Below are 13,139 nucleotides of genomic sequence, written 5' to 3'. Positions count from 1 at the left end.
GCAAGAGCGACCAATCCATTAGAGGTTGCATCTTCTTCATCATCAACATCATCATCTCCGGAGGTATACTCTTCTTGAGTTGATAGCACAATGGGTGTGTCCAAGGAGGACCTTGCCATGAAGCAATGTGCATTCTTGATAGGAGGGTTCTCATTGGGAGATTCAAAGAGAGATGAAGAGGGTATGTTGGTGGTGACGATGGCGGCCAATTCCTTTGAGCTTTCTTCATCTTCATCACCACTAGAACTTTCAACTTCATCGGATGAATATTCTTCCCTTGTTACAAGCACAACTCTTGAGGGCCTCTTGCCCTTCTTGGTCTTGTTGTTGTAGAACTTCTTGTTGGGGGCTTTTGAATACTTGCCCTTTGTGTCCTTGCTCTTGTCCTTGGGAATGAGCCTCCCATTATGAAGCTCTCTATTTTCATAGGGGCATTCGGCAATGAAGTGGCGCTTGTCATCACAATTGTAGCAAGATCTTGTCTTTGGACCAAAGCTAGTGAAACCACTTTTGTTGTTCCTCTTGATGTTGTCTTCCTTGGCCTTGGAGGGATCAACCCAAAAGGATTTTGCATGGAAGGCCATGTGATCATGGTAGTGGCATTGCAAGTCTTCCGGATAGGACATACTCCAAGATGCCCTATAAGATTCTTGAGGAACCACTTCTTCACCGGAGTTGACCACCAAGGCAAGGTTGGAACCTTTTGCCATCCCAAGAGCACGATTGCGAGAATCATGAGAGGTTTCCTCAAGCACCTTGAGGGCTTGCATCTCGTGCACGACTTGTTGAGAGGTGAGAGAGGAATAGCATTCCCTTCCTACAAGGGTCTTGACATCAATGGGTACAAATGGCATCATGCATTCAATGTACTTCTCCTTGATCCAAGAGTCATTGATGTGGGTGGCACCAATAAGCCGGAAGGCATCGGCAACGGTGAGAAGTCTTCCATACATGACTTGATGATCTTCATCCGGTAGCCTCATGAACCCTTCGGCTTTATTCTTAAGAGCATTATACTTGTTCCTCCTTGTGCTCTCACTTCCAATACAACTAGCGGCCAAGCCGTCCCAAGCTTCCTTGGCGGTGGTGTAATTCCGGACTCGATGCAATTCCGGTGTCCCCACACTAGTTTGAATCATGTGTAGGGCGGTGTTGTTGAGTTGACTATCAATTGCTTCTCTTCTAGTCAACTTGTCGGGGTTGTATGGCTTGAAGCCCTCCAAGATGATCCTCCATAGTTCATTGGAGGCACTACAAACATGAGAGCGGAACTCAAATTGCCAAGTATCGAAATTATCAACGGAAAACTTAGGTGGGTCGCCCCGAATGTTCAAATGGGGATGGGGAACCGGTATATCGGGAGATAGAAAAGGTGGAGCTACTCGATTGTAGCTTTCACCTCCACTAGTTCCCCTAGGAGATGCACTGGTAGATTTGATAGTGTTTAAGTTATCACCTTCCACGGGTTTGGTAGATGAGGGTAAGTCCAAAGCCTCTCCCTCATTTACCGCACCCGTGTCTTTTACCTCTACACTAGGAGCCTTGGGAAGGGCCGGAGCCAAAAGCTCGGCAATCATCTTTTTCATGCTTTCCATTTGGGCTTCCATGGAGGACTTCAACGAATTGAAGTCTTCCATGGAGACCGTCTTGGCGGCTCCTTCCGAGGGCTCCTCGTCCGGCATACTCTTAGGCGGTTAAGCCCGAAATAAGAGCCGAGGCTCTGATACCAATTGAAAGGATCGTATGCCGCACCTAGAGGGGGGTGAATAGGTGCTAACCAATTTTTAGTTCCTTTTCAATTTAGGCTTGACACAAAGGTAAATTCTCTAGATATGCAACTAAGTGAATTTACCTATATGACAAGGATATCAACTAAGGAAGGTATAGCAACGCAATAGGAGATAGAGTGGGATAGAGGTAACCGAGAGTGGAGCACACGATGACACGGAGATGATTCCCGTAGTTCCCTTCCTTTGCAAGAAGGTACGTCTACGTTTGGAGGAGTGTGGTTGCTACGCAAAGCCAAACCAACAGCCACGAAGGCTTCACTCAGATCTCCTGTGAGCAACGCCACGAAGGCCTAGCCCACTTCCACTAAGGGATTTCCTCGAGGCGGAAACCGGGCCTTTACAAAGTTCTTGGGGCACACATCCACAACCAAATTGGAGGCTCCCAAATCTGTAAAAACACAACAAATCAACAAGCATACATCAACAACAACAACTAGGGATCCAAAGAGGAACACTAGCAAGGGGGCCCTCAAGCATAAGAGGGGGAAATGAGAAACGCTTCGGTGAGGATGTAGATCGGGGTCTTCTCCTTCGATTCTCCAAAGCACAAGTGATTTGGGTGGTTGAGGAAGGAGATCCGATGGATTTGATGTTCTTGGTGGCTCAACAATGGTGTATGTTCTTTTTGGAGGGGGAATGAGCAACCCTAGCTCAATGGAGAAGAAGCCCTTAAAAAGGGCTGCCGATTCAGCCGTTGGAGTCGTTGGAGAGGGTGGCCGGTAGTACCGGCCAGTTTGGGCCGGTACTACCGCTCCTTAGGCGACGCGCGGGACCAACAGGAGGCGGCCACGTGGCCAGAGGGGCTCGGTCCGGGGGAGGCCGGAGCCTCCGGCCGGGTACCGGTCGCGGTACCGCCGGGCTCCAAACCCCCTGCATCTATACCGAGGCGCCCCCGCATCCCCGGTACCAAGGGCGGTACCATGGCCGGAGCCTCCGGCCGTGGCCGTGCCGGCGGTACCGCCCAGGGCCCCCGCTCCTTCTTCTCTTCCTTTGCTTTTCTCTTCTTCTTCATATTTCTTTCTTTCTTCTTTTCTTTCTTATCTCTTTCTCTTCTTCTTCTCATTTCTTTCTTTCTTCTTCTCTTTCTTTTCTCTTCTGATATCTTGTATACTCTTCACTCTTTAATCATCTAGAGAATGTAATAACCTACAAATCTTATAAACCGAAATGTTCATATATTATCATTGTCATCAACACCAAAACACATATAAAATGAGATATGATCTTTCAGGTGGGCCTAGATCTGGGCCGGCGGGCCTAGGTCTGGGCAGGGTTTGGACAGTCTTTGGCTGGGCTGGCCCGAGATGTCTAGTCCCTGGGAAGCAGGGTGCTGCCTTTTGCCCGCGAGGGCAGAGGATTGAGCGGGATGAGGTCGTCGCAGCGTCAAGCCGGGCTGGCGGTGCTCGGGCGTCCTTTGCAATCCATCTTGGTAGGGACCAAGGTGTCCTCTCTGGTTTTCTTTGGCTGGAGAGTGTTGGGAATCTGTGGTTGGGAGGGGGTGCTCCAACGGTGCGGTGGCGGTCTTCGTCATCGCCTTCCTATTTCCTTTCGGCCACTCTGGACTCTCGGTTTAAGCTCCTGCAGGACTGGTGTGGCACCATTGGGTATTTTGGCCTGCAGGGATGCTTGCGTGCTTGATGGTGTGTTTGCGAAAGCAATGCAAGGCGTATGTCATTGCCGGCGACGATGACGTCTATGGGCGACGTTCACCTTCTTGGAGGCGTGGCCAAGACACACATCATGTCGCCGGTTGCCTGCTCCTGGGCATTGTCTGCTGCCCTAGTGAATAATGATCCCTCCGAGCTGCTCCTCGAAACTCCTATTCGTTGAGGCCATGCGTCAGGTAGTGCCCGGCTCCATATAAACGGTGTGACTTCCCTTTGCGCGACCACTCCCGAGCCTAGGGCGGCTGTCGGCTTGTGCGTCATCGCAGAAGGTACCCGGTGTTCCTCAATAGCTGGTTGTTTATCCTGATGGTATGCGCTAAGACTTAGGCTCTTGGGGTGGGCGCCGAAGCTTCCGCGAAAGCACTGCACAACTTGCCTAAGGATGGCAATGGGCAGGGTAGAGCACTACCATACCCATGCCCGTATAGTCAGTGGGTACAAACTTCCACCCATACCCGTACCCGCGGGTATAAAACTTTACCCATACCCATACCCGGCGGGTACCCGTACCCATTGGGTACCCGGTGGGTAGGCCAAATTGTATACAAGTCACTCGTAATTTTATATTTCTCGACAACAAATTTGATTGAAAAAATGAATTATCTCAACTCAATAACAGGTAGTTGAGTACATAAAAATTAATAAAACATAAAAAGCACATTCTCATATTTTAACTCATAAATCAACAAAATTAGACATATCACATAAGAAATTGATAATAAACGGGCAGCGTATGGGTATACCCGCGGGTACGAGGCTATACCCGTGCCCTACCCATGAATTAGTGGGCAGGGTATGGGTACTACCCATGGGCATAAAAGTGTATCCATACCCTGCCCATATGGGTACGGTACCCGCGGGTACCCGTACCCGTGGGTAAAATTGCCATCCTTAAACTTGCCTGTGCCGACAATAATGACGCTTGCAAGCGCCGTTTCCCTCCCTGGAAGCGTTGTCCTAAAGCTTCCCCCTTCGACTGGTGTTGTAATAGAAATTCATACATGTCTAGTCTCCTAAGTCAACTCAATTATTTTTCAAGCTAATTGATTCATCCAGCTAGATCAGCTAAACAATTCCAGCCAAACGTATAAACTAGTCCAATTTGGAATGCGAATCTGGATCTAACCCTCAGTTATGTTATAACACACCCTCTCATCCCCTCCATACACAGCTTCAGAAGACTCGAAACTTCTGAAACACATTAGTTCACTACGCTGCTAAGGGGCTTCTCCAGGTATTTGCCATCAACCTTTTCTGATATGCATGCTCTGATTAACAATTGCAGTTTCCTGAACCACAAGTTTACTGTTACTGCAAACTTGTCATAGAAACATATTTAGAGGCTTCCTATCTCTTTATCTACCACTAGTGCTTGTTTTACAGGGACAAAGAGCAAAAACCTGACAGTGTTTGGAAGATGTGCATGTATTTCTCTCTTTCAAAAAACTTATTTAGAATTGCTCGTATTTCACTTTATATAGTGCCCATACTTCAAGCTTTGCCTTTTTTTTTCGAAATGGAGAAAACCTTGTCTGTACATCAAAGCGATGTGTATGGCTTCTTTAGTTCCTTATTGACAGAAGTATCATTTTTATTACAATTGAAGGATCAGCTAAAGTCGATACAAAAAACAACTAGCCAAAGAGACCAAGAAGTACATGCCAAAGATACATCCGTATGTGATCCTGTGATCAAGCCGCCAGCCGCATCAGATATAGATATCCCATGCTACCGTCTTTAATCGGTTACACTCAAACTCCATGGCATCCATTTGATTCTCTATTTGGAGATAGGACCACATACGGATCAAATGAATAGCCAAGGAAATAACCTGCAAGAAAGATGCTGTTTTGGTTTGTTCAAAATAAAACCGTTTTGCGCATTCCATGTAGCCCAGATAATGGCACACACTCCCATTCTAATTGTACTAAATCATTTTTGGCAACCAAGCTTTGAATATTTACCATAATTCATGTTGGTATCAAAGTTTTTCTATTTACAGAATAGAAGTTTGATCATCTCTCTCAACGATAAATAAACTGTGTACTCTTGCTGAAGCTAGGACAAGTACTGTGGTATAACTGGGGTGCGCAATGGATCAGCAAGCTAGTATTTTTTTTCGAAGGAACCACAGAGCTAGTATAGTTTTCCGAAGGAATCACCAAGGTTGTATTACAGAAAGTGACTTGCAGCGCATGCTATTGGATGAAACTGCAGAGCCCAAGCCCCTGCCATTTTCGCTTTTGGAAAGAATCACTAATGGTTTCTCTTATAAGATGGAAATTGGTAGAGGTGGTTTTGCGGTGGTTTATAAGGTACATGAAATCTCACTTTCTGCTCTCGCTCTTACTCTGACTACTTAGAGTTCGTCTCAGATGAATGCTCAAGTATTGCCTTTGTATCTCGTGGCTGCAGGCAATGCTTGAGAAAGGTGTTGTCGCTATAAAGAGGTTGTCCAATACATATATGTACGAGAACGAGTTCTTCCGAGAGGTTGAATGTCTTATGAAAGTCAAACACAAAAACATAGTACGGTTCTTGGGATACTGTGTAGACACACAAGGGAGTATGACAAAATACGACAGAAAATATGTCATGGCAAATATAGAACAAAGATTGCTCTGCTTTGAGTATCTGCCTAATGGAGGTCTTGATCGTTATATCAAAGGTAGGATCATGTGCCGCGGAAATGTCTCATTTCCATCATTATTTTCTATATTACTTGGTTCAATCAACTGATGCATTTCGGTAAACTATTCGTTGCGCTCTTGTAGTAGAAAATTAAGGACCTCCTATATCTCAATATTAAACCCCTTTTCTTATCTCCTCTTTGCAGATCCATCTTGTGGACTTGAATGGATAGATCGCTACCATATAATAAAAGGAATTTGCGAGGGCTTACATCACCTCCATCAGATAAATATTGTGCACTTAGACCTTAAGCCAGCCAATATACTGTTGGATGAGAATATGAAACCAAAAATTACTGACTTTGGTATTTCAAGGAGCTTTGACGATGATCAAACCCGGGTCATTGCTACAAAAGTGCTAGGAACGACGTAAGCACCTCAAGCCTATTGAAATCTAAATATTATTTTTTCAACTATACTTCATATTGCACTACATGTGAGTGTTGAGTGATCGGACCATATATGTCTTCATGCAGGGGATATATGGCACCAGAATTCGTTAGCCATATAATTACAAAAAAGTATGATTTGTACGGTCTTGGTGTTATAATAATGGAGATACTGACCGGAGAGAAGAGCTGTCAAGGTGTTGAAATGGTAAGGACGCTTTATGCCATTGTTCCAGGATACATGCTCAGTTTTAATTAAATGATACCATGCCTTCACTTCGGAACATATCGTCCTCTTTTTGGTATACCAAATGCTTCAAAGCGCAGCTGTCCGTCGGATCGTTGTCTTGAGCCCACACCTGCATACGGAAACTCTGCCCACATGCACACCCCTAAGATCGTTAATCTTTTTAGTTTTCCCGTTGCAACGCACGGGCAAATTTTCTAGTCTGATTAATATTTCTAACCTAGTTCATTGCTCACCGCTTCAATTTCTTAGGTGCTCAAAAGTTGGAGCGATAGATTGAATATATCACAGAGAAACCAAGAATGTGATGTTGCACTCCTCCCTCTGTTTCCCTTCTCCGGCTGCCTCTATGTTGCCGCGATGTTCATAGAGAGCCTGCTGCCTTCAGGGATGTCCTTTTTGTGTGTATAGTTGGAGGAGATAATGGCGTCCCTGAGCACCGTAGGCAAGGGAGGAGTAGACGGCCGTGGAGGGATGGGCAGGAGGAGTATCTAGACAAGAAATTGGAGCCCCAAAGCATCCACCTGCAACAACTTGTCGTTTCCCCAACGTTCCAACCCCGTCCGGATTCAGAAATTGGAGCACTATGTTGCTTAATTGAAGGGGAAAACGGAATTTGTAACAACCAGATAGAGAGGGGATTCGATATTTGAGACGGCTCAATTAAATAGGCACGAGCGGGGAGCCGACGGGCAGCCGTGGACATGTCCACTTACAGGTATAAGCACGGGTGGCGGTCTGGGCCGCGGCGGGCGGGCGCGGCGGCGCGTGTGGCAGGTGCGGCAGTCGGCTGCTCAGGCCAGGGTCGACAGGCGTGCAGCTGGGTACGATGTTGGTCCTGCCAGCATGGGTGTGCCAGTCCGGTTGCGGGATGGCCGGGGTGGCTGCCCCGGTCTGTGTGCGGCGACGGCCCAGCATGCGCTCGCCCTGGCCTGGGCTTGGTGTACCTGCCTCGTGGGGATGCCGGAGCGGCGGCTCCGTGTGCGTGGTGGTGGTGCTTCCTGCCTCGGGCCGTGTGGGCGGCGGGGCTAGCAGCCGCTGGTGCTGCGGGGTGGACACTAGGGCGGCAGCCCCATGACGGCGGGCGGTGCAGGGCGCACCGTGGCGTGAGGTGCCATGGTGGGCTTCCTCCGGCGATAGGAAGAGCTGCAAGGTGGGCATGGCTTCAGCGACTTGCGCGGACATGCTTCGACGGCCTAGGCATGGTGAACTCCGTGCGAAAGCACTGCATTGACCTCGGTCGACGCCGGCAATGTCGGCATCTTTGGACGTCGTTTCCCTCACCGGAGGAATTGTCGAGGAGCTCCTTCACCTACCTCGTCATTTTCGAGTCTCGGTTTCTCCAGGTGAAAATATTAGCTTTGACTCTTCTTAGAGCGGGCATCGGCGGCATCATCGTCGCTTCCCCCTTGGGGGCGTCTCCTTGGAGTCCCGGTACTCCGCCAGACTGTGTTCTTTGCCTTGCTTGGCATCTTCTTCGTTGGCCAGGCATGTGCGCGGTCTCGGGATCGTCGTGGACGCCGGAGCTGTGGCTCCGGACTTCGGCGTTGTGCTGCTTGTGGAGCCTTCGTCGACGTACTCAGGTGTTGATACTGGCTGCTTGGGTGGAAGTGTCTTCGGCCTCATTGGGGCGCGGTCTCGGGATAAGCGTGGATGCTGGAGCGGCGGCTCCGGACCTCGGCGTTGTTGCTTGTGGGGCCCTCGTCAACGTTCTCATGTGTTGATACTGGCTGCTTGGCTAGCAGTGTCTTTAGCCTCGTTGGGGTGCGGTCTTGGGACCGATGTGTGTGTTGCAGAGGTTGGATGTTGAAGTGGCGGCTTCGAAATGGCTTTTTTTTTTTGAAACCTTCTACTGTTGCTCACTTTATTAAAACCAGCAAAAAGTTACAGAGGAGTACAAAAAATATATACAGGCTCCAGAATGGTTGTCTTGCTATATAGTGTCCCCTTTGCTGATAGGGCGGTAGAGTCATCGTTTTTTTCTCGTGTGGCGCGCGGTCTCGAGACTGGTGTTTTGCGTTGTGTTGTTCGGTTTTCAGCCAGTTTTTCTTATAAAGTGATCATTTTTCCTGTTCTTAGTGAAAAGGCAGAGCTTCTATTGGTTACTCCAAAAAAAACAAATAAATTACTGCCATTACTTTTTTTTTCCAATCGAACGTACAAGTGCAAATTACATGGTGTGATGTCTGTGTGTGAACATCAAGTGAGGGTTTATATACATTATACATACTTTTATTTGATATCTGATTAATATTTCTAACCTATTTCATTGCTCACCGCTTCAATTTCGTAGGTGCTCAAAAGTTGGAGCGATAGATTGAATATATCACAGAGAAACCAAGAATGTGAACAAATACGGGTATGTGTTGAGATTGGGATTGAGTGCACAGATTTCGACCCAGCGAACAGACCGGTTAGTATGAAGCATATAATCGAAAGGCTTGCTAAAACGGAAAGGACTAAGGTACGTTTGAAAAAATCTTTACTATTTTTTGAGGGAATGCCACCACGGCAATTTTATTGATTAGCAAATAAACTTATATTGTTTGCCAATTGGCCAATAAGAAAATCAGGCAGATCTTCATGCCAAACAATTGACTGAGGTCCCTCCGTATTAGTGGCTAGAATATACGGCTAGAATATGAGCCACAATGTTACTTTTTCTAGGACTATGAAAAAACTTAACACTAGCAAAGTTCCGGACTAAAAAGGAGCACTCCTCGTATATAGCTGCATCACCTCCTATTGAATTTCCCCTGTTTCGCATTGTTTTGATGACATGAATGCAGTCACTATTAACAATAAGATTGTTGCACCCAACATGTCCCGCAAGTAACAGACCATCTCGGAGAGCTCTTGCTTCTGCGGTGGACGCATCGGCAATGCTTGGTATACCAGAGAAGGCACCAGCTATAAACATGCCATGATCGTCTCGGAGAACAGCCCCTGTGGCACCTGTAAAATTATCCGCTGAAAGGGCTGCATCAACATTTAGTTTTATAAAACCTTCCGGTGGCTTTTCCCACCCATGGCGCCTAATGCCAAGTGTTTTCTTTTTTTTGCATGACTAGAAATTCAAAGCCATGACTAAAATTTCCTGAGAAGTCCTGGCGGGCCTCTGAACTAGCTCATCTCGTGATATTCTTCTCCTCTCCCACCACATGTACCAACATGTAACCCTCCTCCCGCGGTGCACCCCCAGGGCGCCGCCGGGGGATCAGATCCCGTCGCCCAAACACTCCCGCCCCCTGATCCCCTCCTCTCCGCCGCTGCCGCCGGCGCCCGCCGCGGTGGCGGCCCCTGGTACCGAACGGTTCTAGGGGAGGTGGACGTGGCGGCCATCTCCTCGATGCGGCTGGGGCTGGGTTGTCGGAGACTGACGCGGGCGATGGTCGAGGCAGCGTTCCCCGGCCAGGCGGCGGCGGCGCTCTTCACCGGGCCATCGTGGCTGCAAGTGGAGGAGCTCTGCCATGGGTCTAGGCTGCCCGCCTAGACCGGTCATCTTCCCGGCGGCGCAAGCGGGCGTTGGGCGATGGATCGGTCGGTGGAGGGTTGCGGAGAAGGCGCTACGACAGCAGCGGTCCTCGGTGGTTGCTGCCGGTGGCAGCCTCAGTGCAGCCGGTGGTGACGCGACCATGGCCTAATCGCGGCTATGTAGCCTGCTGGTTCCCGCACCCCAGGGTCGTTCGTCTTACCGGATCTTCGGTGTGACAGGCGGCGAGGATGGCCGTTTGCGTGGGGGCTCGGCCTATATAAAGGCGGTGGTCCTAGGGTTCCTCACGCGCCAAGACGAAGACCTTCTGGATGTTGATCTTCTTCATCGAGCCAGAGTGATGAGTTCCGGAAGGCTCCGCCGACGAATGGAACAGTGCATCTTATGTCTGGAGTTCGCATTTATTTAAACTAATTCAATACAATATAAATCATCGCCCCGATTATTTGATCTAGTTAAAATTATTCAAATTCAAATATGTTGATTTGAGTATTTTCACATGGAATTAATTTTATTGCACATATTTCCTTTTGCAAAAATGATCCTTATAAAAATGATCCTTATAATTAATTTTTTTTTGTTAAGTAGTTAAAATTAAAAAGAACAAAAAAAACACAAAAAAAGAAAAATATTCCGGCCGGCCCCTCTCCTTCCTCCATCTCTCTGTGTTGTGGCCCGGCCTCTCCCGCGCGCGCGGCTGGACGGCCCCTCGATCTCTCTCTGGCCCGTACTGCATGGCGCGGCGCGTGCGGCGGCGGTCGTTGGGAACGACGAGGCTTCGCGCGCGCGGCAGCCGATGGCAGCCACTGGGAAACAGCGAGGCGGCGCGGCGAGAGACGACAACGTACACACGGCGAGGCGGTGCGGCGAGAGATGGCAAGGCGACGCGGCGAGAGGCGGCGTGGCGGCGTCGTCCGGCGGCGTTGATGGCTGCGTCGAGGGCAACGAGGCATCGACGTCTGAGGATGAGCGCGGGCGCCTGCGGTTTCGAGAGGAAAAAGAAGTAAACCGCGCCAGGCGCCCCGCGCGAATTTATAGCGACGAGCATTTAGTCACGGTTGGTAAACACCAACCGCGACTAAAGTGTTTTTTCGCCGGATTTTTGGTTCCTGCGGAAAGACCCAACCGCGACTAAAGGTGTTTTTTAAAATACTTTTCATTTCAAAATGTTAAAAAACAAATAATATATCAAAAAATTCAGAAAAATAAAACTAATTCATTTCAAAATGTTAAAATTAGAAATAATATATCAAAAAATTCAGAAAAATAAAACAAATTCATTTCAAAATACAAAAAAATATATAAAAAATACAGAAAATAAAACTAATTCATTTCAAAATGTTAAAAATACAAATAATATATCAAAAAATTCAAAAAAATAAAACTAATTCATTTCAAAATGTTAAAAATACAAATAATATATCAAAAAATTCAGAAAAATAAAACTAGTACATTTCAAAATATTAAAAATACAAATAATATATCAAAAAACTAGAAAAATAAAACTAATTCATTTCAAAATATTAAAAATACAAATAATATATCAAAAAATTCAGAAAAGTAAAACTAATTCATTTCAAAAACTTAAAAATAGAAATAATTTATCAAAAAATTCAGAATTTAAAAACTAATTCATCTGTCTTCCCGCCTCTGTCTTCCCGCCTCCTGTCTTCCCGCCCCCCGCTTCCCATCAGTTCTTCCAGGCCGCCTCTGTCTTCCCGCACCCTCTTCCCGCTAGTTCTTCCCGCATCTGTCTTCCCGCCATTTTCACGGGCTTGCAGGGAAAAATTCCGAGGCGGAACTTCCGAAGATGCCGTAGGGCGTGTGCACCAACGACATCTTCGAGAAGCTGTGCCACGAGAGATTTTCCAACCCTTTACCCAAAACTGTTAGAGGAGATGGAGTCTTTCACGGGCTTGCAGGAAAATTTTCCCGAGGAGCAACTTTCGAAGATGCCGTAGGGCGTGTGCACCGACGACATCTTCGAGAAGTTGCGGCACGGGAGATTTTGCAACCCTTTACCCAACACTGTTAGAGGAGATGGAGTCTTTCACGGGTTTGCAGGAAAAATTTCCCGAGGAGAAACTTCCGAAGATGCCGTAGGGCATGTGCACCGACGACATCTTCGAGAATTTGCGCCACGGGAGATTTTTCAACCCTTTACCCAACACTGTTAGAGGAGATGGAGTCTTTCACGGGCTTGCAGGAAAATTTTCCCGTGGAGCAACTTCCGAAGATGTTGTAGGGCGTGTGCACCGACGACATCTTCGAGAAGCTGCGCCACGGGAGATTTTCCAACCCTTTACTCCATCCATGAGGATGAAACTCTCCCTACCTGCTAGGTTGGCTTGTTGGTCTGCTTGCCAAGGCGTATCGATGCTCCTTTATAGGCACAGCGCCGCTTCTACTTTGTCTTGTTCCTCCGACAGGGCGTCGTGCGCTACATGCTTTATCTCATCGAGAAGTGCGTCCATCCACGCGTCCTTATCCTGCCGACAACTTTAGTCACGGTTGCACCCTCCAGCCGGGACTAGAGCTTACCCAAACGTCCTTATCCCACCGATAGTTTTCTTAGATGACACAAAAACCACATTTAGTCCCGGTTGCACCCACCTGCCGGGCCTAAAGCTTACCCAGACGTCCTTATCCCACCGACAGTTTTGTTAGATGATACAAAACCACCTTTAGTCCCGGTTGCACCCACCATCCGGGACTAAAGGTTAGATGACCAGCTCTGGATTCCTCTTCTTCCCGCCATTTCTTTCCTGTCTTCCCGCCTCTTTCTTCCCGCCACTTTCTTCCCGCCTCCTGTCTTCCCGCTCCTATTTTTCCCATCATTTCTCACTATATATATGTAGCCCGA

The 13,139-nt window shown here is 47.8% G+C and overlaps 1 protein-coding gene across 1 annotated transcript; it reads left to right on the top strand.

The window, feature by feature from the left end:
• Positions 1-5,550: 5,550 nt before the first annotated feature.
• LOC124648745 (cysteine-rich receptor-like protein kinase 44) lies at positions 5,551-10,276 on the top strand. The gene is made up of 6 exons (XM_047188458.1): positions 5,551-5,772; positions 5,873-6,125; positions 6,294-6,516; positions 6,624-6,744; positions 9,077-9,247; positions 9,986-10,276. The coding sequence occupies exons 1-6, from the start codon at positions 5,551-5,553 to the stop codon at positions 10,274-10,276; spliced, it is 1,281 nt and encodes a 426-aa protein (XP_047044414.1).
• The last annotated feature ends 2,863 nt before the right edge of the window (positions 10,277-13,139 follow it).

This window comes from Lolium rigidum, chromosome 4 (assembly GCF_022539505.1).
Source record: "Lolium rigidum isolate FL_2022 chromosome 4, APGP_CSIRO_Lrig_0.1, whole genome shotgun sequence".
Taxonomy (NCBI): domain Eukaryota; kingdom Viridiplantae; phylum Streptophyta; class Magnoliopsida; order Poales; family Poaceae; genus Lolium; species Lolium rigidum.
The sequence above is the reverse complement of the archived record's forward strand: the minus strand, read 5'-3'. Positions and strand labels throughout refer to the sequence as shown.